The 22,381-nt window shown below is 37.2% G+C and overlaps 1 protein-coding gene across 2 annotated transcripts; it reads left to right on the forward strand.

Annotated features, from left to right (window-relative positions):
- Positions 1–3,514: 3,514 nt before the first annotated feature.
- Positions 3,515–21,255, forward strand: CHEK1 (checkpoint kinase 1; the record flags this gene model as incomplete). Of its 2 annotated transcripts, XM_084249014.1 has the most annotated exons (12): positions 3,515–3,579; positions 4,371–4,594; positions 5,697–5,761; positions 5,846–5,915; positions 11,281–11,469; positions 11,910–12,014; positions 13,537–13,632; positions 15,528–15,636; positions 15,815–15,992; positions 16,251–16,382; positions 19,239–19,340; positions 21,160–21,255. In XM_084249014.1, the coding sequence occupies 12 exons, from the start codon at positions 3,515–3,517 to the stop codon at positions 21,253–21,255; spliced, it is 1,431 nt and encodes a 476-aa protein (XP_084105140.1). The 2 variants fall into 2 exon arrangements, with proteins under 2 accessions (XP_084105140.1, XP_084105141.1); XM_084249015.1 differs by lacking the exon at positions 19,239–19,340.
- Between the last annotated feature and the right edge of the window lie 1,126 nt (positions 21,256–22,381).

The raw sequence follows: 22,381 nt of genomic DNA on the forward strand, positions 1-22,381 counted from the left end.
ACTCAATACTCTTATTTATTCATGCCACAGTAAATATCTTGTTAATTTTCTTTAGAATGCACTAAAACTCTTGTGGTTGTTTGAAGATGAACTTCTTTCTATCTTAGTCTCAGCAAGCTGTTACGATTTTTTTTTTTTTAAAGATTTATTTATTTATACAAGCACTGGGTACAGTCAGAAGTGCGGGAGGGTGAGAGAATTCACCAGAGTTAGAGCAGGGAGCAGAATAGGCAGACTGATGAAATACACTGCTGAGGGGAGCAGCGGGTGCAGCAAAAGAGGTCTGTGTGCCATGTGGGACCCTTGCAGAGGCTGCTGACCTGGGAGGCCAAAGTTGTTACGATATTACCACTAACAAGCTCAGATCTGGTTTTGAAGCCCTTGCCAAATAGGCTACAAATTAGAAGTGGGAAGAATTGCTACCTGCAGTCACCTAGAAAGCAGTGCTAGCCTGACTTCAGGAAAGAAGAAACTTTAACAATTTTTTTTTAACTCAAAGCACAGCAATCCCATGGATATTTAATATCAGGACATTAAAACAGCCTATGTTCAGTATGGTAGGACATTGTATGTAATTTATAACAATACATATATCAGTAACAAGTATGTACCTTAAGTTATTAAAAAAAATACAAGGCAGCTGTTTAGTGTTACCTGATTGAGAAATAAGAGGAATTACGTGGCTTTTAGAGAAGTCAAAATGGTGCTCCTGATGGGTATGCTTAGGTGTACTTGGACCCACAGGAAACAGCCTTCCAAACCAATTTATATACCAAATACTTTAGCTGTAATGAAATTTAATTTGATGCAAGAATTGATTTACTATATGTAAATTATTTATATGTAAAATTCCTTTCTAGCAGAAAACATTATTTTGTATTTTGGGTTGTTTTCCAATGAGTTAAGTCCAGTTAGAGATGGGTAATGATCTTCCTCCATAGTCTATATAACTCTTTAGCTTATCACTATTTAGTCAATTGCTTTTCAGATTTTAAATTGTTTCTTACTGGTCTACATGAAGCTCTTTTTAAAATTTACTTTCCATTGTTTTAGTGCACAAGATGTTAAAAAAAAACAAGTAATTCTAAAAGCCAACAGCACTGTTTTCTGAAGTTACCCACTTTTAACACTCTTAATTACTTACATGCATATCATTAAGAAATTTGCTTTATTTTGCTTTCTGTTCAATTTTAAGTATCATCTGTTGAGTTTCTGGTGTGAAAACTGAGGATTTAGCTCTTTTTAAAACCATCCTACTAGCATAAACAACTCACTTTTACTGTCTTCAGGTTGTTTACATTTATGATTCTAGATTAGGTCAGTATTTATGGCTGTTCACAACTAGGCCGTGTGGCATACTGCTACTATTTTTCCCCCTGCATAACTTGTTTTTGAAGGAAGTTTGTTCTTGTCAATAATTTCTCCCCCAAATACACCACTGCGCTCAACCTGCTGCGCCACTGCGGAGGTCCCTGGACTAGTCTTATATTTGTTTTTCTATTCTTCCTCTTATTTTTCTTCCTGGGAGACTTTCAAAACTTTTGTTTCTAACTTACTTTCTGTCTTTTCTGTTACAGATTTTGTGTCCAAGACTTTTGGTCGAATATGCCTTTGTTTTTAAAGGCTTTCTCAAATTTTTCGTTATCTGCTCTTTTTAAAGAGTACGACCCTAAAAAAAGCTTTGAGAGGTTTATGGGTGGGGCTTATTGAATCTGAGTTTCATTCTACTGTGATCTGGGTTACCTCAGGAAATCCCTGATAGTGTTTTTTTTGTTTTGTTTTGTTACGCGCAACAAATGAGGCCTGGTTTTAAGAACTGGACACTTTCCACGGACAAGATTTTGCCCCATACCTTGAGTTCCCAGTCTATTGTGTTTGGTGGGGCAGAGAAGAGCAGGGTCCCTAATTTGTTTTTCCAGATCATTTTGTTTTCAAGGAAGTCCCTTTCCCCAGAATTTATTTTCCCATTTAAACCGGTTACTTTTGCAAGTAAACAGTTCGCCTCGTAAAATAGAGCATGCTGCTTCTACCTGACTTACCCATTTAGAACGAGAAAGCAGCTATGACTAAGCTAGGCAGATGCTCTTCCTTTAAAAGGCTGGGCCGAAGTACTCTCTTGGAGCCAGTTCAGACAAGACGGAGCAAACTGGTTATCCTGACAGCACCCCTAACTACACAAGCTTGCTGCATCTGGACGCCTTCGTACCCCGTTAGTGCGTGACCAGTCATTTCTGATGCTTCTCGTTCCCTCCACAAAGTTCCTTTCATTCTTCCCGCGGTCAATCCTTCACAGCTGTCCCTGGCTTCGGGCTCGTTTGCCCGGTGGCCGCACCTGATAACTACAGGGGCGGCACTCGTCGAATTGACCCTCACGGCCCCGGCGGGCAGCCGGGCGCGGTGCTGAGGCTCCGGGCCGCCGGGTGCGGCGGGCGTCGGTCCAGAGCGGCTGGAGCCGGCGCAGGGCGGCGGTGCCCGGGTGCCGATGCAGGGGGGCTTCGGCTCCGCTGGGGGCCGCACCCCGGATTCCAGTTCGCGTTGAGGTCCAGGGACCCTTCGGGCCGAAGCGGGCGGCGGCTCTGAGGTCTCCGGCTTGGACGTTCCCCCGACCCCGGGGCCGCGCAGCCCCTCCGGCCCGCGCCGGGCAGAGGCGAGGCCGGACCTTCCCGCCCCGGCACGGGAGCGCGCGCGCCTGCTTTACGGCCGGGGGCGCGCCTTTGCGACGGTGTGACGCAGGCAAGTTTTGGCGGGAAAAGCCCTGCATTTGGATTCCTGAGGTGGCAGGCAGAGGACGGCCTGGTGAGGAGGGGCGGCCGGTGGGTGGGAACGGGAGCTGGAGAAGGAGTTCGGGGTCCACCTTAGTTAGGGGCGCGAAGAGAGAAGGTAACCGGTGGCGAGCGAAGGGCTGGAAGAGGCGCCCTCGCAGGGGCGGTTCCTGAGGGAGGCAGGGGACGGTGGCAGGGGACCCCCGTAGCAGACGGGCTGGAGAGACCCTCCCTGCGCGGGCCGCCGGGGTGCCTCCCCGCCCTTCCTTCCGCTGCTGGGGGCACCTTGGCCCCGCCCCCGGGCTCCTCCCGACGGTCGGGACGGGGTGGGGGTGCGAGTGGGGAGCGGGAGGGTGGGGGGAGGGGCTCGGTAGGCGAGGTGCCTGCCACGAGCCCGCGCCCCGCGGGTCTGACCCGAACCCCGCCACAGGCTCCCACTCTCAAGCTCAGCCTCCCAAGCCCGCAGCACAGCTGCTCCATTTCGCCAGGCGCCCCGAAGAAGGCCTTCGGGGGTGTGGGCTCATCTGAGGATGGCGAGCACAGCCCACCACGCCGGGATGTAGAATACTTGCTTGCGCTTTAAAGGCTGGGGTGCCACCGAGCTGAGGTCTAAGGGGAAGCCAAGAGCTGTTATTTCTTTGGCGGAATCATGGCCAGGGTTGAACTCGGTGGCTTCACAGGTGGTTGAAGTTTATCCTCATCCCGCATCTGTGTGGGTTCCTGCCTTTACAGCCCTGGCACATGGTGGAATCATGGCAGTGCCTTTTGTAGAAGACTGGGATTTGGTGCAGACCCTGGGAGAAGGTGCCTATGGAGAGTGAGTTTGGATTCTTTTACCCTTCACACTTGATTTAGTTTTCTGATCATCATCTCACTTGACTACAAATTTGCTTTGGAGTTGTTTATTCTAATACAGAGAACAGAGCTTTGTACTTGCTATCCAAAATGTTTGGGAACTGAAGCTACACAATCTTTTGTGAGGATAACTTTTCTTCCTGTTCTTTACATTGTTTCAGACAGACCACTGAAGTCAGTTTCTCCCACTTACTCCTTCCTGGGACATAAGTAGTGGCTGCAAAGCATATGAATAGACTCTGGAGGCTGTGTGCCTGGTTTGTTTAACTTGACCACATGCTGTTCATTGTTTTGTGTTCTTAGGGGAGTTGCTTAATGTCCTCGTGTGCCTGTGTCCTCAGCTGCAGGATGGGGTCTTCCCTACCCCATAGGTACTTAGAATAGGTACCACAGTATATGTAGTTTCAAATGAATAAATGTTAGGTGATGGTGTTACAATTCAAGGATTAGAGCTTGTGTATATGTGACATGCCTTAGAATTGCTATTTTCCCATTTTAGCTTAGTTTATCAAGAACTTATTAAATGACTCCTTTCTGCATTCTTTGGAGCATTAGCTGTCCTACCTCACATTTCAGAAAGGCGTAGTATCTGTTCAGAACAAGGCAGAAACCATTTCCTTAGTTTTTTTGGTAAGGAAAGTAATAAAGGTAAATTCGTTTTGGATAAGTCATATTTAATCTTTCGAAGTTTTTTTTTTTTTTAAATGGTATTCAGATGTTTAGACTGCTGTAACTCCTCCTTTTCCATTTCAGAGTTCAACTTGCTGTGAATAGAAGAACTGAAGAAGCAGTTGCAGTGAAGATTGTAGACATGAAGCGTGCCATAGACTGTCCAGAAAATATTAAAAAAGAGATCTGTATTAATAAAATGTTAAATCATGAGAATGTAGTGAAATTCTATGGTCACAGGAGAGAAGGCAATATCCAGTATTTGTTTCTCGAGTACTGTAGTGGAGGAGAACTTTTTGATAGAATAGGTATGGAAAAGATTTAAGATAGTTATTCAGCTAAGTAAGCTTATAAGATCTTGGGTCTGCTGTTTGGTTATTGTCCATTCAGAATTCCTTATGCACCAGTGAAATTGGGGTAAATTTTCTTGTTTATACAATTAATGTCAACACATAAAAGCATATATCAAAGAAAACTTTTCCTTGAATTAAGTGATTTTAGGTTGGGATTGCTGTTTTATAAAGAATGATAATCAAACTAATCTCCTGGTGAATATCATAAGCGTGATGCATTGTTTGCTTATACAATTTTTTTGGTAGACTTTCTAGTACATGAAATCTTTATATACATGTACAGATAGAAAATAATAGTATGTTGTTAGATTTCTCCCTTATTTGAGTTAAATAATTGTTTTATATGACATTCCATGTTTGTTACTTAAATGTTCTATGTATATTCAAAGGCTTGATTTTATAGAACACATGAAGTACATAAAATATATTCTGTGGATCTAAATTTATTATTTAAGGCTGTTATACTAACAGTTGAAAACTGATTATTCATATCTCTACTATATCTCAGGAGATCAGCTGAGTGTGAAAGAAAATGAGTTAATGAGGGAGATCAAAATATAAAAAAATAAGGGAAAAGAGAATATTTCTTTAACTGTTACTGTGTTTACTGAAGGAACTCCACAGGCATTCATGATTTTGTAATGTTTAGTATAAATCTGTTAAATATTTAGTGAAATTAGCTCAGTTCTACCCAGGCTCCTGCTTTGGCAATTACATTTCAGGAGTAAGGAAAATACTGACATAGCATTTAGTAGAAATTAGGGGAGAACTGGAAGGATACCAAATAAATAATGGTTAGTGTCAGATAAACAAGAGTTTTCAAAGTATTGCTTTGGGTGAAAATTTGTTACTTCTAATTTTCCTCTTAGATTAATTTCTTTTTGCCACCAACAGATGGTGAAATGTGTTGTTAAGGACTCTGTTAGTGGACTCCAAAATCTTTTAATTTTTAGCATAATATTCTCTTTGCAATCATGTTTGACTTTAGGATCTGGAGCATACGTGGTTGATTCCTGATTATATTTACTTAGTAATCTAACTTACATGATTCTTGCAGAGCCAGACATAGGCATGCCTGAACAAGATGCTCAGAGGTTCTTTCATCAACTCATGGCAGGGGTGGTAGGTACAGTTGTCTTACTTAAAATTAATATGAATGAAGTAAGTAAATGAATTCTAGTCTGTTTACCTCTACTTCCCTTTTAGATTTATCTGCATGGCATTGGAATAACCCACAGGGATATTAAACCAGAAAATCTCCTGTTGGATGAAAGGGGTAAGTTCAGCATGTTGTCATTTCTACTTGTATTATTTTAATACAAACATATAAGACAGTCTCTAGGCTTTTGCATTAGTAAAATTTCAGGGCAAAAACATTTAAAATCAAGGAAATTTTAGAGACTAAGTATATTTGGACTTCACAAATTCTTCATGATATAGTTATGAATGAGATGGAGAAATCTGACTTAGATACAAGGATTACTGACTCACTTGATGAGTAACTATAAAAATAATCTTAATACCTTTTTAATGGATTAATAAAGGGAAACTTTACTGGAATATCTTGGACTTTAGGCTTGTCCTGTTTATTCTTTTTAATGTATGACTTGGATAAAGGTGTAAATTTAGTTATATTTTATGAAAATGAGAAAGATGGATATTGAAGTGTTAGTTTATAGAATCAGGATTTAAAAGATGATGAAAATACCAACTCTACGAGGAAGTAATTTTTGTTCATTTTTGTTTAATGCTCTATTTAATGCATTAGAGTAGTTCCTGGCAAATATAGGCTTTCAAAAATAATTGTTAAATAAATGAAGTTAGACTAGAGAGGTGAGTCAGACTGAACAAATTATTTTCCAATAGGGAAAAATCTGAAGTCCAGTATTTAGATTGAAAAATACTAATCAAAGAAGTATAGTTGAATGGCATAGTTTTAGGCAGTAAAATAGGTTTGAAAGGACCTTTTTTTTTTAAAGATGTATTTTTATTTATTTATGCATACAAGAGCTGGGGTGTAGGCCAAAGGTGGTAATGGTGGTGGTGGTGAGAGGATTCATCACAGACAGAATGGGAAGCGGAACAGGCAGATCTACTGAAACACACTGCTGAGAGGAGCAGCCGGTGACCCAGGAGAGGTCTGCTGGGCCATGTGGGTTAGTTCCCTGGCTGGGGATAGAACTCTACCTGCAGATAGCTTCATAGTGCTGAGATTTAACCCCTCGTGCCATCAGGGAGGACCAAAAAGGACTTTTACCAGGTAGCAGACGTCATTTTAGTCACCAGCGTGATCTGGTCATTAGAAAACTAAGGTTTTCTAACTATTTAGCACGAGAATGGTAGCAGTCCAGCAACTACCCTGGTGAGACCATGCCAGAAATAGTGGGTCTGCTAGCACAATATTACAAAAGGCATGTAGACCACAGAAGTTCTTTTCATAGGAGAGAATAAGAATGATGAAAAGACTACACACTATGTAAAATAAGAAATAACTGAAGGAACACAGAGAACTTGCTAATTGTTAATTACAGTTCTTTGGGACAGGTGGAAGAAAACTATATTGAAGCCATTTGGATTAGTACAAGGGTGGCTCCATTAATGAATCTGTCTGAAAGATGAACAATTTGCTTGGAATGTAGTGAATTTATAATATGAAGTGCTTTTTTTTTATTTAAATTTTATTTTTTATATTCCCCATACAATTACAACCCCCTTATTTTGACCCCAAGCCCTCCTTTCCCTGCCCCCCACCTGCCATAGAGTGTCTCTGATTCATAGTTGTTTGTCGATTTTGATATTTTCTTTCTTATAGTTATTCTTTTTCCTGGTCCCTTATTTAAGTTTTCTAGATTCCTGCTATGAGTGAGACCATCCGGTATTTTTCTTTTTCTTTCTGACTTATTTCGCTGAGCATGATCCCTTCCAGCTCCATCCATGTTGCTGCAAATTGCATGTGTTTATCTTTTTTGAATGCTGAGTAATATTCCATGGTATATGTACCACATCTTCTTGATCCAGTCATCTATTTTTGGGCATTTGGGCTGTTTCCAAAGCTTAGCTATTGTAAATAGTGCTGCTATAAACATAGGGGTGCAGGTGCTCTTTGGAATTGATGTTTCTGTGTCCTTTGGGTAAATACCTAGGAGTGGAATTGCTGGATCATATGGAAGCTCTATGTTTAGTAGGTCAAGAAATCTCCATACAGCTCTCCATAGTGGTTGGACCAGTTTGCACTCCCACCAACAGTGCAGGAGAGTTCCTTTTTCTCCACGTCCTCGCCAACATTTGTTGTTGCTAGTTGTTTTAATATGTGCCATTCTCACTGGTGTAAGATGGTATCTCATGGTAGTTTTGATTTGCATTTCCCTGATTACAAGTGATGTTGAACATTTTTTCATATGCCTGTTGGCCATTTGCATTTCCTCTTCAGAGAAGTTTCTTTTTAGCTCTTATGCCCATTTTTTGACTGGATTATTTTCTTTGTTTTTTTTGAGTCTCATCAGCTCTTTGTAGATTTTTGTGATCAGTCCTTTTTCATTAGTGTTGGGTGCAAAAATGTTCTCCCAGTCGGTGGGGTTTCTCTTTGTTTTTGTTATTGTCTCTTTTGCTGTGCAGAAGCTCTTTAATTTGATGTAGTTCTAGCTGTTTATCTTTGCCTTCACTATCACTGCTTTGGGTGATGTGTCTGTAAAGATGTCTTTGATGTGCATATCATGTAGTGTTTTGCCTATATTTCCTTCTCTGTATTTTATGGTTTCAGGTCTTATGTCTAGTTCTTTACTCCATTTTGAGTTGGTTTTTGTGCATGGTGTTAGGTAGTAGTCAAGCTTCATTCTTTTGCATGTAGCAACCCAGTTTTCCCAGCACCATTTATTGAACAGACTTTCTTTGCTGCAATGCATATTCTTTGCTCCTTTGTCAAAGATTAGTTGACCATAAATCTGTGGGTTTATTTCTGGATTTTCTATTCGATTCCATTGGTCTGTGTGTCTGTTCTTGTTCCAATACCATGCAGTTTTGATGATTATGGCTTGACCAAAGTGCTTTTTAAATATTATTCTACCCTGAGATTTAGTTTTTCTGGAAGTATTGTTTACTACCAACAAGAAGTAGTATACTTTCTAACTAACCTCTTGCCCTCTAACTGACCTTTATACAATGGGATAAATTAAGAAAAGTCAACTTATTTAATAAATAATGGGGCTGGGCCTCCCCAGTGGTGCAGCAGTTGAGCGCTGGGTTGCAAGACTGCCTGCAGCCTCTGCAGCGCCGGTTCGATCCCCGGCTGCTCCCTGGCCACCGAGGGAGGATCCCACATGGTGCGCAGACCTCTCCTGCCGCCTGCTGCTCCCCGCTCTGGCTCTGGTGAATTCTCTCACCCTCCCGCGCTTCTGACTATACCCAGTGCTTGTGTAAAATAAATAATAAATAAACACAGAACTTATTTAAAAAAAAAAAATGGGGCTATGAGAATGTGTAATATTATCTGGAATGTGAAAACTTTGTTCCCAAACTAAAACGTTTGGTTTTTTTTTTCCCTCTTTGTAAAGATGAAAGGTAATCTGTAAGTAAGATCAAAAAACTGAAGAATAAAGTAAAAAAGTCACGTGAAAGCCGCCAATCAATGACCAATATCATAACTGATTGTTTTGATGAATATCTTTTAGTTATACTTTTATTAACCCATTCAGTAACCTTGCTACCTAAGCTCCTCCCTTGGTTATGGTGGGTTCTGCAAATTGTTTCATAAGCATAGTAGAATTTTAGATATTTAAAAGTTTGGTGTATGGAAAGAAAAGAATTATGATTGGTCTGTTGATGAATCCTGAGAAATGAGTAAATCTGGCAGAATTCCTTTTGCTTCCAATTTTCATTCTACTTCCACTACTTTTTGAATGCTAACAGCCCTTACAGTATTACAATCAGATCCTCTCCTTCCTCATCTATAAATTGTTGGTTTTGAATAAATGCAGGTTTCAAGCTACATTAAACTCCGAGAAAGAGGGATCGTATGTCTCTAAATATGAGAGTATAGCTTAGTATTACGAGCGTGAGCTTTAGAATCAGTCATTTGAATTAGCTTTAATATAGGCCACTCATAGGTGGCATAAAATGCATAAATGCTTTTATAGGTTAGATTGTAGGATATTTGCTTCTTTTGTGCATGAAACTTTTTATCCGTTTACATTGTATTGATACAGCATAAAAACTTGTAATTTTTATGTTTAAAAATAATAGTAAAACCAAGTTTATTATTTGAGATACAGATACATGGGAAAAATTACAAAGAAAGCGAAATATCAGGGCCTCCCTGGTGGCGCAGTGGGTTGAGTGCTGCACTGTAAAGCTGTCCGCAGCCTCTGCAGTGTGGGTTCAATCCCTGCCAGCAGCGAGAATCCCACATGGTGCCGCAGACCTCTCCTGTCGCTCCCGCTGCTCCCCTCAGCAGCGCATTTCTGTTGTCTGCCTGTTCTGCTCCCTGTTTTGTCTCTGGTGAATCCTCTCACCCTCCCACACCTCTGGCCTGTACCCCAGCTCTTGTATAAAAATAAATAAAATCTTAAAAAAAAGGCAAAATATCAGAAGGGTGGTTACTTCTGAGAAGTTATGAAGGGAATATATTCAAAGACAAGTTTCTGGGGTATTTCAGAGGAAATAGAATGTTCTTAAACTGGGCATTGTTGGGGCCTCCCTGGTGGCGCAGGGGGTTAGGACGCAATCTGTGAAGCTGTCCGCAACCACTGTAGCTCGAGTTTGATCCCCCAGCCGGCCAGGGAGCAACCCACATGGTGCAGCAGACCTCTCCTGACTCACCTGCTGCTCCCCTCAGCAGTGTATTTCAGTTAGTCTGCCTGTTCTGTTCCCCACTCTGTCTCTGGTGAATCCTCTCATCCCCCACACCTCTGGCCTGTACCCCAGCTCTTGTATGCATGAATAAATAAATCTTTAAAAAAAAAACTGGGCGTTGTTGAGTGGATGTTCACTATGTCATTCTTTATATCTTGCATATTATATAAATGTTCTTTTGTTTCTATTCAATAATTAAGAATCTTTTAAAAGAGAAAACATTGCCAATATAATTGAAGTCCTTCTGTGTATCCTTTCACAAATGTATTTCCCTTTCTTTTTCTCATACATACTTCTCAATTTCAATTTACTATATCAGTTCTCTAGTCTGAATATTATGTTGCAGACATAATGAAACAAAACCCAAGGAATGCCATTAGTATTTTCAGTGACCATTGCTTATAAGTAACTTGGTACTCTTAATCTTAGTAGTTTACTAAGATTGAGTCATATATTGCTATTAAAAGGATGTTTGCTAGCTACCAAGTCAAATAGAAGCCGCTTCAGGAAGAGTAACCCTCTTTGCTCCAGTATCTTTCCATAGCCTGATCCACACTGATTTTTGTATCAACGATACTTCTCTTAAGTTAATAGAAGTGGTGAGACCTTTTTCTAATTTTCCTAGATGGTGATGTCTTTTATTTCTTCTTTAAAATTTCCTTTTTGACCATTTTAAGGTAGAGAAGCTCTACAAACTTTAACTCCAGTGATTTTCCAATTAACCTTAATTCCTTTAAGTGTATCTATTGATAAAACACATTTATTGGTGCCATTCTTTTTCCCCTTTGGTTTAGATAACCTCAAAATCTCTGACTTTGGTTTGGCAACGGTGTTTCGGCATAATAATCGTGAGCGTTTATTGAACAAGATGTGTGGTACTTTACCATACGTTGCTCCAGAACTTCTAAAGAGAAAAGAATTTCATGCAGAACCAGTTGATGTTTGGTCCTGTGGAATAGTACTTACTGCAATGTTGGCTGGAGGTGAGAGCTATTAAATCATGACAAAACTCCTCTCCTATGGAAAGATAAATTTATTATAACAAAATAAATAAACCAATGGACTCCCTATGCATACGATAATATTTTAATAGTAACTTGTTTATAACTAACTTGAAAATTTTAATTCCAAAGATTTTTTTGAGAGGTATGTACAACTATTAAGTGGAATATCATGGTAGTAATTTCTTTTAAGATTCATGTAACTGCATTTGAAATGAGTAGAGCAGGAAGTGATTCATCAGCTTTGAAGTACCTCTAAAATTTCTGTGAGTTGGCATTCTTAATTTGAAAAGCCTAGTGAATTAATTTGAAGGAACTTTCAATGGATTTGTATTCATTATTTTCCTTAAAATCCTTAGTATGTAATGTTACAAACACTGGGACCTGTTTTTTTTTCAGAATTTTTTTTTTTTTTTTTTTAGAATTGCCATGGGACCAACCCAGCGACAGTTGTCAGGAATATTCTGATTGGAAAGAAAAAAAGACATACCTCAACCCTTGGAAAAAAATTGATTCTGCTCCTCTAGGTAACTAGGTTATCTTGATTGAAAGTACTGATTTCTTAGATAGTGAAGTCTAGTGCTATTTGAATTTTTTCCTTTTTAACCTGTAAATAATTGTGTAAATGATCCATGGTTCTTGTAGATAAATTATAAAATATAAGCAAAAAGTAAGGGGAAAAAACTCCTATGGCCCCAGCAATCAGAAATAGGTTCTTTTAATGTACTTTTATTTATAATAAAAATATGCAAGTATATATGTCATGTATTATTTATATGTATGTGTGTTTTTACAAAAAATGAGATCACAATACATAAACTATTTTGTAATGTTTTGTTGTTTAATGACTAGGTTGTGATGGTATTCTACTATATTGATATGCCTTACTGTACTCATTTACAGTAAGTTTACTTTGTTACAGAGATTTAGTTTACTTTGTTACAGAGATTTAGAATTTTTTCCTGATTTTTCTCTGTTGTGAAAGAGCTATGATGAGCATCGATATAATTGGATCTTTACACATGCTCTTAAATGATTTAGTTAAAGCAAAGCCCCAGGAGTGGATTGCAGGTATAAGGATTTATGTTATTTTTAATTATTATGGCTTACTTTGCCAAATTGCTTTCCAGAAAGCTTGTGCCATTTTATTATAATCTCATGACTTTGATGTTAAAAAAAATTGGACTAATCTAGCAAGACTATAAAAATATACACTATTTTTTACTTTTACTTTAAATTTAGTAGCAGTGATGTTACATATCCATTATTATATTTATTAGCTTTTTGTCTATTTTTGTGGATTATATTTTTTGTGCATTTTGGCAGACAGATTTTCTTAGTACTTTATGTGAGTTTTTTTTAATGTCTTATTGTCATTAGATTTTAAAGAATTAGTCATTTAATTTTATTGATGCCATTTTGACATAGAGACATCTTACATTTTTGTTTATTAAAATCTATTATCTTGTCCTTTATGGTTCCTAACTGTCATGTTTGGAGAGGTTTTTCCTACTGCTGATATTAGAAAAAAAATTCCCTTTGTTTTCATGGCTTCAATTTTACATTTAAATCTTTGGTTCATTAGAAAATGGTTATGGTATTGGGGAGATATGAATTCTTTATGAAGATAGTTAAGATACTTTAGAATGACAGTTGCTTATTCTCTCTTAACTTATTGGAAAGTAACTTTTCCTTATAAAACTGTGTGAGAGGACTTAACATGACATACTGGAACCACAAAATTTGGTATTGAAAATAGATGAGGGTTCTTTTTTTTGTTAGTGACTTACAGGGAGAAATGTTTATACCAGGCTCTAGTTCTGCTTATTTGCAAATAACTGAGAATCAGATCTGGGATGAATATTGTAAAAAAGAAAATCTGCATGATATTAAAACAGTCATTTTAGTAGCTTTATTCTTTCTCTTCCCCAGAAATAATGTTTGGACATAAGCAGGACAATGGGGAATGTGTCCCAGACTACAAACTTTAGGCCTTTTTTCTAATCTGCATGACTCTTTTCAAATGTTCTCTTAATGTTTTGTTTTCAGCTCTGCTGCATAAAATTTTAGTTGAGAATCCATCAGTAAGAATAACCATCCCAGACATCAAAAAAGATAGATGGTACAACAAGCCCCTCAAGAAAGGTACTATCCTTAAAATACAAGTTTTTTTCTTTCTGTGATAGAAAAGGTATTGACAGGTCAACAACATAAGATAGCTGTGATCTCTGTCCTCATGGAGATTACAATGTCTAGAAGGAAAATCATAAATACAAAAAACAATTTAAAGTTTATTAATAATTATAAGGTGGAAGTCAAAGTACAATATAAGTGTTTGACTAAATCTTCCTGAAGAAATCACATTAAATCTAAAATTTGAAGGGTAACAGGGAGCTAGCTAAAGAAGTACTAGTAGGATGAATGGAAGATTCTGATTAAAAGAAGCAGCACTTGGATTGTCTCGAAGTTTAGAAAGTGGTGGTGCAATTGAGGACTTAAAAGGAGGCCAGTTTGGCATGGCCCTTGTCTGGCTTGTGTCACCAGTGGTTAGTACCATGTGTGGTGCTTGTAGGCACTCAGTACATGTTTATTGCATAAATGAGAAGGGGGGAAAGGGAAGAGGTTTGAGATGAGGCCAGCTAAGTACATAATCGCCAAGTTGTGGAGGACTATTTAGGCTACATTAAGGACGCGGGGATTAAATGAAGGCCAGTGGAGAAGCCTTTGGGAGATTTTAAGCTAGGTAATGACATGATCCTAAATTTGGTTTTAAAAGCTCTCTCTGGCTACCTTTTTTTTTAATGTTTTCGACCCTAGAGATGAGAAGTTAGTGGCATGGGCTAAGTTGATGACAGTGGGATTAGAAAGAAGAGAGATTACAAAGAAATTTAAGCACTAGAATTGGTGATTACTTAAAAGTGAATAATGGCAGAGAATGTGGAATTAAGGATGACTCATTGGTTTCTGGTTTTAACAATTGTGTAAAGGGTGATAGCATGTATTAAGATGTAACTCAGGAGGAAAAACAGATTTGCGGGGACTTTTTTTTTTGGTTTTGGACATACTGAATTTGAGAAGTTAGGTAGCATTGTTTAATAGGAGTATGTTTTTGTATAAAACTCAGTGTGGGACTTGGCTTGAGATGTTGATTTAGGTGTTTTTTTGCAAATTGATGGTAATTTAAGCCATGGGGGTAGATGAAATTAAGTGTAAAGAATTTTAAGGAATGCCAGTATCTAAGTGGTAAGTGGAGTCCAGTGAGACAAAAAGCTGCCTTCTGAGGTGATAGGTGTGAGCTCAAGTGCAGGTGGGGATTTGATAGAGAATTGAAGGGAGGAAAAGATGGGTGGAAATGCAAGTAAATTACCATATTTGGTAGTTGCAAGTTGAGGGCGTTTCTAATGACTTTATTTTCTTTGTGAAATGAGAGATGATATCCTGTGCTAAGTAACAAGGTGCTGGAGGGTGGTCTTGGAAATTTGATAGAAGTGTAGAAGTTATTAAATGATCATTGTAGAGAAAGGGAAAGGAAACTGGCTAGAAAAAGTCTGAAATTGTTTAGCATCAGGTGAGGGTAGTAACTGAATTTACTGTGACATTGTTTTCTTTATAATTATTCTTAGTAAAACTTTTCCAGGGAGAGGTTGAGGTCAAAGAATGTTGTGTAGAGCAGATTCATAATATTTATTGCAGTTGTCATAGTTTTTTATTTTCAATCTTTAGCTAGGTCTCTGTCTTCATAGAACATTACTCTGTTACCATGAATGAAGCCATTAAAATTATGGCATTCACATGATATCCCACTCTTGAAACTTACTTACAGGTCAGGATCTGTGAAATGTATAATTTGACAGGTATGAATCCTAGTAAGTACATAATGATACATTTCATGTAGGAAGAGCCACTGTTTGTCTTGTAAGTATTTTGTATTAAATAGATGGATTTAGATGTGTTTTTTCTTTTTCAAGTTGCCAGTGGGTTGATTTTCAAATATCTGCATAAAATATTTGAAAGCATTTATATTTGTTTTCCTTTTCCAGGGGCAAAGAGGCCCCGAGTCACATCAGGTGGTGTATCAGAGTCTCCTGGTGGATTCTCTAAGCACATTCAGTCCAATTTAGACTTCTCTCCAGTAAACAGTGCTTCTAGGTAAGATTAATTGATAAAAATCAAATAGTTGAATATACTATTTCCCGTGAAAAATAATGAATAATTTTTCTGAAAAGTGAATAATTTTATCATTGTGAGAATGGGAATATGAAGTAAGAAAGGCCTGATGGATTTTATGTAAAGGTGTATTTTTTTTCCCCATATTTTAATACCTCAGTGAAGAAAATGTGAAGTATTCCAGTTCCCAGCCAGAACCACGGACAAGTCTTTCCTTATGGGACACCAGCCCCTCATATATTGATAAACTGGTACAAGGAATCAGCTTTTCCCAGCCCACATGTCCTGATCATATGCTTCTGAATAGTCAGTTACTTGGCACCCCAGGATCCTCACAGGTAAGGGGATATAGCTTTTCAAATAAATAATAGAAGCCCTTCATTTTTTATTTTCTTGAAGTCTTTTTTCTCATTTAATGTATAAATCCTAGAAATACAGTATTAATATTTGATACAGATTTTTTTTTTTTGGACATGGAGGAGGCCTTCATATTTAAGAATCTTAAGTCACAGAAAAGATTTTTCAACTAAATGGCTATGATATGACTGCTTTTGGTGATACCAGATTTATTTAGCTTTCCTCTATTTGATATGTAGAACCCCTGGCAGCGCTTGGTCAAAAGAATGACACGGTTTTTTACCAAGTTGGATGCAGATAAATCTTATCAGTGCTTGAAAGAGACCTGTGAGAAATTGGGTTATCAGTGGAAGAAGAGTTGTATGAATCAGGTATGTTTCATTAATTTTCATTATCTCTTCTGAATTTTAAATATTTGAGTAAAAAGCTATCATTATCAGTATACATTAAAAATACAGAGTAATTAAATTGAAAAATAAACTACTGTAGTTGAAGGAATTAAAGTAAAATGTTCTTATATTTTAAACTGTAACAGTATTGTTGATTCTCTAAGAAAGATGAATGCATTAACAATCTTACATTTTCTCCCATCTCACCTGCTCCCTCTTACCAGTTTTTGTTGTTTACATTATAGCATATTTATAACAATCATGAAAAATAAGTAGAGGGTGATATTTTGTATTTATGGGACTAAAGAGGACTCTTACATAATGCAATGCATGATCTTTCCGTAGATCGCAGATTTAAAGGGCAAAAGCTACAAAGGATGTTATTGGGACAACTGGAGGAATGTGAATATGGGCTGTATATTAGGTGTTTTTTCAATCTGTCAAATTTCTTGGGTGTGGTCATACTGTGGTTTATAGAATGTCTTTGTTCACAGGAGAAATATTAAAGTGAAATTGAAGTGAAGTGTATTATGTCTATAACTTAGTTTAAACACAGTTCGGGGTCTTGGCTGTTTCTTTCCACATCTCTCAACTAGCCTGGGCTGCTTTATAGATCATAGGAACATTCTAAAACACTAACAGTGGAAGTTGCAAGGCCCCGCAAGACTTTCACATCTTCTGCTGCAAATCTGACTTTTTTTTTTACTCTTATGTTTTATTTATTTATTTTTGGGTTTTGCCATACATGTGCTTTTCAGTGTTTTCCATGATTTATTAAAATAAAAGCAGTTTCAGTATCTTCATGAATAGTAATTTATATTCTCTGCATTTTTTACATTTCAAAATTCAAAAATATTAGTAATTTCAGATTCACTGCATATTGAACTACTGAGGTTTATCTTAAAAGGCAATTCTTAAGCAACTGTAAAAATCGGACTCTTCCTACATTTTTCTTAAAGAATAGGTTTTATAACAAAGGCCCTTTTTAAGAAATCTACTTCTACAGCACATAATTGAACTTTCCAAGCATCATCTCTCCCTTAAAAGAAAGACATATCTTTTAAAACTCTGTATGCTTACAGTAGTAATTTAAAATTAAATTCAACTAACAAATCTATAAACACGTTTGCCTCTATTATTTACTATTAAAGCAAGTTCTCATAAAGACTCACAATATGAACAGGAAACTTTGGGTATGTTATTAAAAGAATTATACATCCCTTTATCCCCCAGAATCGGTCAAGGCATTGAGCCTGGTTCTCTAAAGCTGTGGCAGTGCTGCCACATCCTTAGAAAATGTAATTAAGCCTCCTGGTTAAGACATTAAATGATGTCTTAAATTTAAGACATCAACAAGAGAAAGACACTTTTTCATGGACTGTTCCTATAGAGAACATGAGTGTGGGATGCTGGTTGTTTTTGAGATAATTTAGTGCACAAGCTGGATAGTGAGTTCTTTCTGCAATAACCAAATGACGGTTTAATGCTATTATCAACAGTTCATGACCCATCAGCAAGAAAGGCAACTTGATTAGAATAAATACTGCTGACCTCAAAAAGGAAAAACTTACTTTATTAACATCTGTTCTTTGGTATAAAAACATAACAAACAAATCTTTAAATTAAAAAATATTTTTAGAGAACTCAGTTTGCAAATTTTGAAGATACATGATTTTGTAAGTTCAAGATGTCATTTAAAATATTTGCATTATTTTCTTAGCATTATAAACTAGGGTTAAAATAAGATATCATTGTGGTTATAAAGTTCACTGTTAGACTCTTCTTTTTTACACAAGTTTCAAAAATAACCATAGGTAATAAGGATCATATTTCCTTTCACTTGCATAGGCATAAAGTATTTCATTTTCTTGGTATAATTATAGTATATCCACTTCCACCTCAGCCTCTTTCTGTTTTACACAGTGGGCCATTTTTGATGGGATGTAATTCTAAAGCCTGTCATTTCAAAAGAGATTATTTTATGTTGTCATTTTAAGATTTCTACCAGAAATGGGGGCATCCCATTTTTTCAGTTTCTTTGGTCAGTTGTTTAGAAATTGCAGGATTGATAGTAATAGCCACCCTTTCTTCACTGTTTTTAGAATTTCATTTGCTTTAGAATAACTATTTTCTATTGCTTTCATACTTATTGGGAACACTGTAATAATTCTGTCAGCTTTTTAGGCTCGGGAAGACACTACCTGTTCACCTGCATCTTGAAACTCTTGGCATGCATCAGGGAACACATCATAAATAATAAGTGGATAGCAAGGCTTCATGAGATTTTTTGTCATTGGATTCCCCATGTTGCCTAGTGCAATGAATCCAACTGGAGTCTTAGAAGCCACTGACCTAGAACATACCACTGCTAGGCTGACTGCTGTCCTGCCAGGCTCCAGAGGTGACTCCTCAGAGCTACTAAGTAGGCTGTCATGCTCCCTGGTTTCTCTTCCCAGTGGTGACCTCCACTGCTCCCGCCTCACCCACTTACTGCCTTCACTTATACTCTAATAATTGTGTTTTCCCTTAGTCTATTTTTACTTTCTTCAGTTGTTTATTACAGTTATATTTTGGTAAAATACCAAACTTATTTTTGTTGCTAAGAGTTCATGCAGAATCAAACCCTGGTAATGTTGCACCTGTATACAGGTTGGTCTGGGTTGGGCATGCACACATCTATTAGTCGGAGAAGACCCTGGAAGGTGTAAGATTTTCACTTTGTTATAGAAGTCCCTCTCAAATTTTTATCCCAGTAGTATAGTTAACCTGAGATTATAGTGTTTGCTTAGAGTATTCTCTACCCACACATATAGGTTAACCTTATTTTTATTGCCTTAGGTTACTGTATCAACAACAGATAGGAGAAATAATAAACTGATTTTCAAAGTAAATTTGGTAGAAATGGATGAGAAGATCTTGGTTGACTTCCGTCTTTCTAAGGTAAGTAGAACAGCAATGTTCTTCTTGTAAACCTTGTTTTGTATTGTTAAGGGAATATTACATGTTCATTATAGAAATTTTTTAAAAATTATGAAGAACATAATAAAAATCAAGTTTAATCTCACTATCTAGAGGTGATGTAGATTTATTTTTTAGTATATTTCATTTAGTATATTTCATTAATATATTTCATTAGTATATTTCATGGAAATACTCTTATGTGAAGAATTTTTTTTAATGGCATTATATTTGTATATACATGGCATTTGTACATATCTGGTAACTTGCTCTTTCCATTTAATATTATAGACATTTGTTCTTAACATTCTCTAAAACATTTTTTTTTTTTTTTTTTTTTTTAAATTTTCTAGAGGCATGTCTTGTCTTATTTATTTATTTATTTATTATTTGTTTGTTTGGTTTATACATGCACTGGGTACAGTCAGAAGCGCGGGAGGGTGAGAGAATCACCAGAGCCAGAGCGGGGAGCAGAGCAGGCAGAAGGACCGAAGGACACTGCTGAGGGGAGCAGCGGGCGGCAGGAGAGGTCTGCGCGCCATGTGGGACCCTCCTCCGGTGGCCGGGGAGCAGCCGGGGATCGAACCGGCGCTGCAGAGGCTGCGGGCAGCTTCGCAACCCAGCGCTCAACCGCTGCGCCACCGGGGAGGCCCTAAAACATATTTTTTTAAAGTGACATTTTCCTTATAAAAGGTTTTGTTTCTTATGGAAAACATAAATAAGTAGGAAAATAAAAATAATTGTAAGTTATACTGCCTAGCAGCAGTTACCCCGAATATTTTGAAGCCTTCTAAATTTTTTCTTACTAAATTCATACATATACTGTTTTATAAAGATTTGTCAAAAAAATTGTATTTTATTATTAATAAATCTTTATCTGTTAAAAATTATTCATGATTAACATTTTTATACCTAGTTTTATTTATATTTTTGATCATGTCTTTAGAAATTATTGGTTCTGAGTTTATGGGTTTTTTTTTTTTTTTTTTAAAGATTTATTTATTTATACAAGAACCGGGATGCAGACCAGATGTGCGGGAGGGTGAGAGGATTCACCAGAGACAGAGCAGGGAACAGAACAGGCAGACTGACAAAATACACTGCTGAGGGGAGCAGCAGGCAAGACAGGAGAGATCTGCTGTGTCATTTGGGTTTCTCCCCGGCCAGCCGGGATCGAACCTGTACTGCAGAGGCTGTGGACAGCTTCATAGTGCAGCACTCAACCGCCCGCACCACCAGGGAGGCCCTGAGTTTATAGTTTTAAATATGAGACCGAAATAGTATTTTCTCTATTTTCTGAGAGATTATACATGGTTCTAAAGAAGATTGGAGAAGTAAATTACAGTCTTTCTACTGGAGACTTACTGCAATACTCATGTCCAGATGCTTGGATTAAATAACTGTGATCCCAGTATAATGAAAACTTCTCATTAACTGAATCAGTGGCTGTGTTGCCACAATATTTTGCAAGACTTTGTTGTAGTTGCATAGCTTATTTTTAGTTTACAAATCTGTCATGCCTTTTTCAAGCAATAACTTAGTCCAGATACACAAACACATGAAATAGAAAGGATGCAGTGTTTCTGCTCACTGAGCACAGTGTGGTTGGAATAGTAGTAGACTCAAAATCGGGTCAGAATTGTTTATATAGTATTTCTTCTGCTGGGGTATTTGGTCTTCATAAGAGAATTTGGAACTGTAGCTGGACATACCTAAGGATATTGGCCTCTTCTCATTAAGAAGTTATTTGATTTTATGGCATAGTCTTCTTTACATTGATTGGATATTATTCCTAATACAGGGTGATGGATTGGAATTCAAGAGACACTTCCTGAAGATTAAAGGGAAGCTGACTGATGTTGTGAGCAGCCAGAAGGTTTGGCTACCTGCCACGTGATACTACCATTGACTCCAGGGAATCCTGGCAAATATAGTGCTGCTATGTTGACATTATTCTTCCTAGAGAAGATCATCCTATTCTGCAAACTGCAAATAGTCCCTGAAGAGTTCTCTTCCCTCCTTAGCAAACATTTTTTTCATTCTTTATGTATGTTCTTCTTACAGATGACATCTATGTTTTAATTGTAAGTAAGATTTTGGGAAAGGGTTGGATAGAATTCATTAGCTATTTCTTTGTGGTTAGTGTCTGAATTTGAGACCCATCTGTTGGAACCCAAGCTTTAAGGGGACATGAGTTTCTTAGCTCTTAAACCAACATAATGAAAGATGTTACCTTATCCCATTTTTATAAAACATTTTGTATTCTCTTAAAAATACACATTTTCTCCTGATTTAATTATATGGATAAATTCATAAAAGCCAACCCTTATGTCTTTTGGGCAGTAGATTTATTAGTCCGTAAAGTGGAACCAACTTCAAAGAATATATTCCCAAGATTTGTACTCAAATTTTCAAAAGGGCGTGACCAGGTATATTAATGTTTTTTAATTATAACTCAATAAAAATTGCAACTAGGCATGTTTTTTGCAGTGTAGTTAATAACATATAAAATACTGATTGACCTTTGAAATAGAAGTTGAGCATATTCTCTAGTGCTTAACTACCTTTATTCTAAAATTACTGTTGCACATTTAAAAGATTTTTTCTATATTATTTTCTACTTTCACAGCCATATTTTAAATTCTTTATTACAGAAATAAATTCTATTTTGAAAATGAATAGCTAACTCTGTGAACTTACTGGTGACTAAGCTTCTAGGTAGTAAGGAATAAAAAATGAGGGAGAAGTATAGGAAGATAGAATAGAAATAGACCTGATGACTGTTTCTTCTACCTGTTAGTTTTCCAAAGACTTTATTCTGCTAAATTTTATATTAACTTTTGCTGTATTAGGTTTAGGTCCTATATCCACCTCCTTTTTTTGTAATTTATAAAATTATCTTACTCTGAAGGCAAGAACATGTGAAATTTAGTGGTTAGAGTTTATCATATATTAGTGTTTGCTGGTAAATTATATTGCTACAGTATATCCATAGAAAAAATAAATGTGAACAAATAGATGGC

The sequence above is a fragment of the Talpa europaea genome (assembly GCF_964194135.1).
Source record: "Talpa europaea genome assembly, chromosome: 12".
Taxonomy (NCBI): domain Eukaryota; kingdom Metazoa; phylum Chordata; class Mammalia; order Eulipotyphla; family Talpidae; genus Talpa; species Talpa europaea.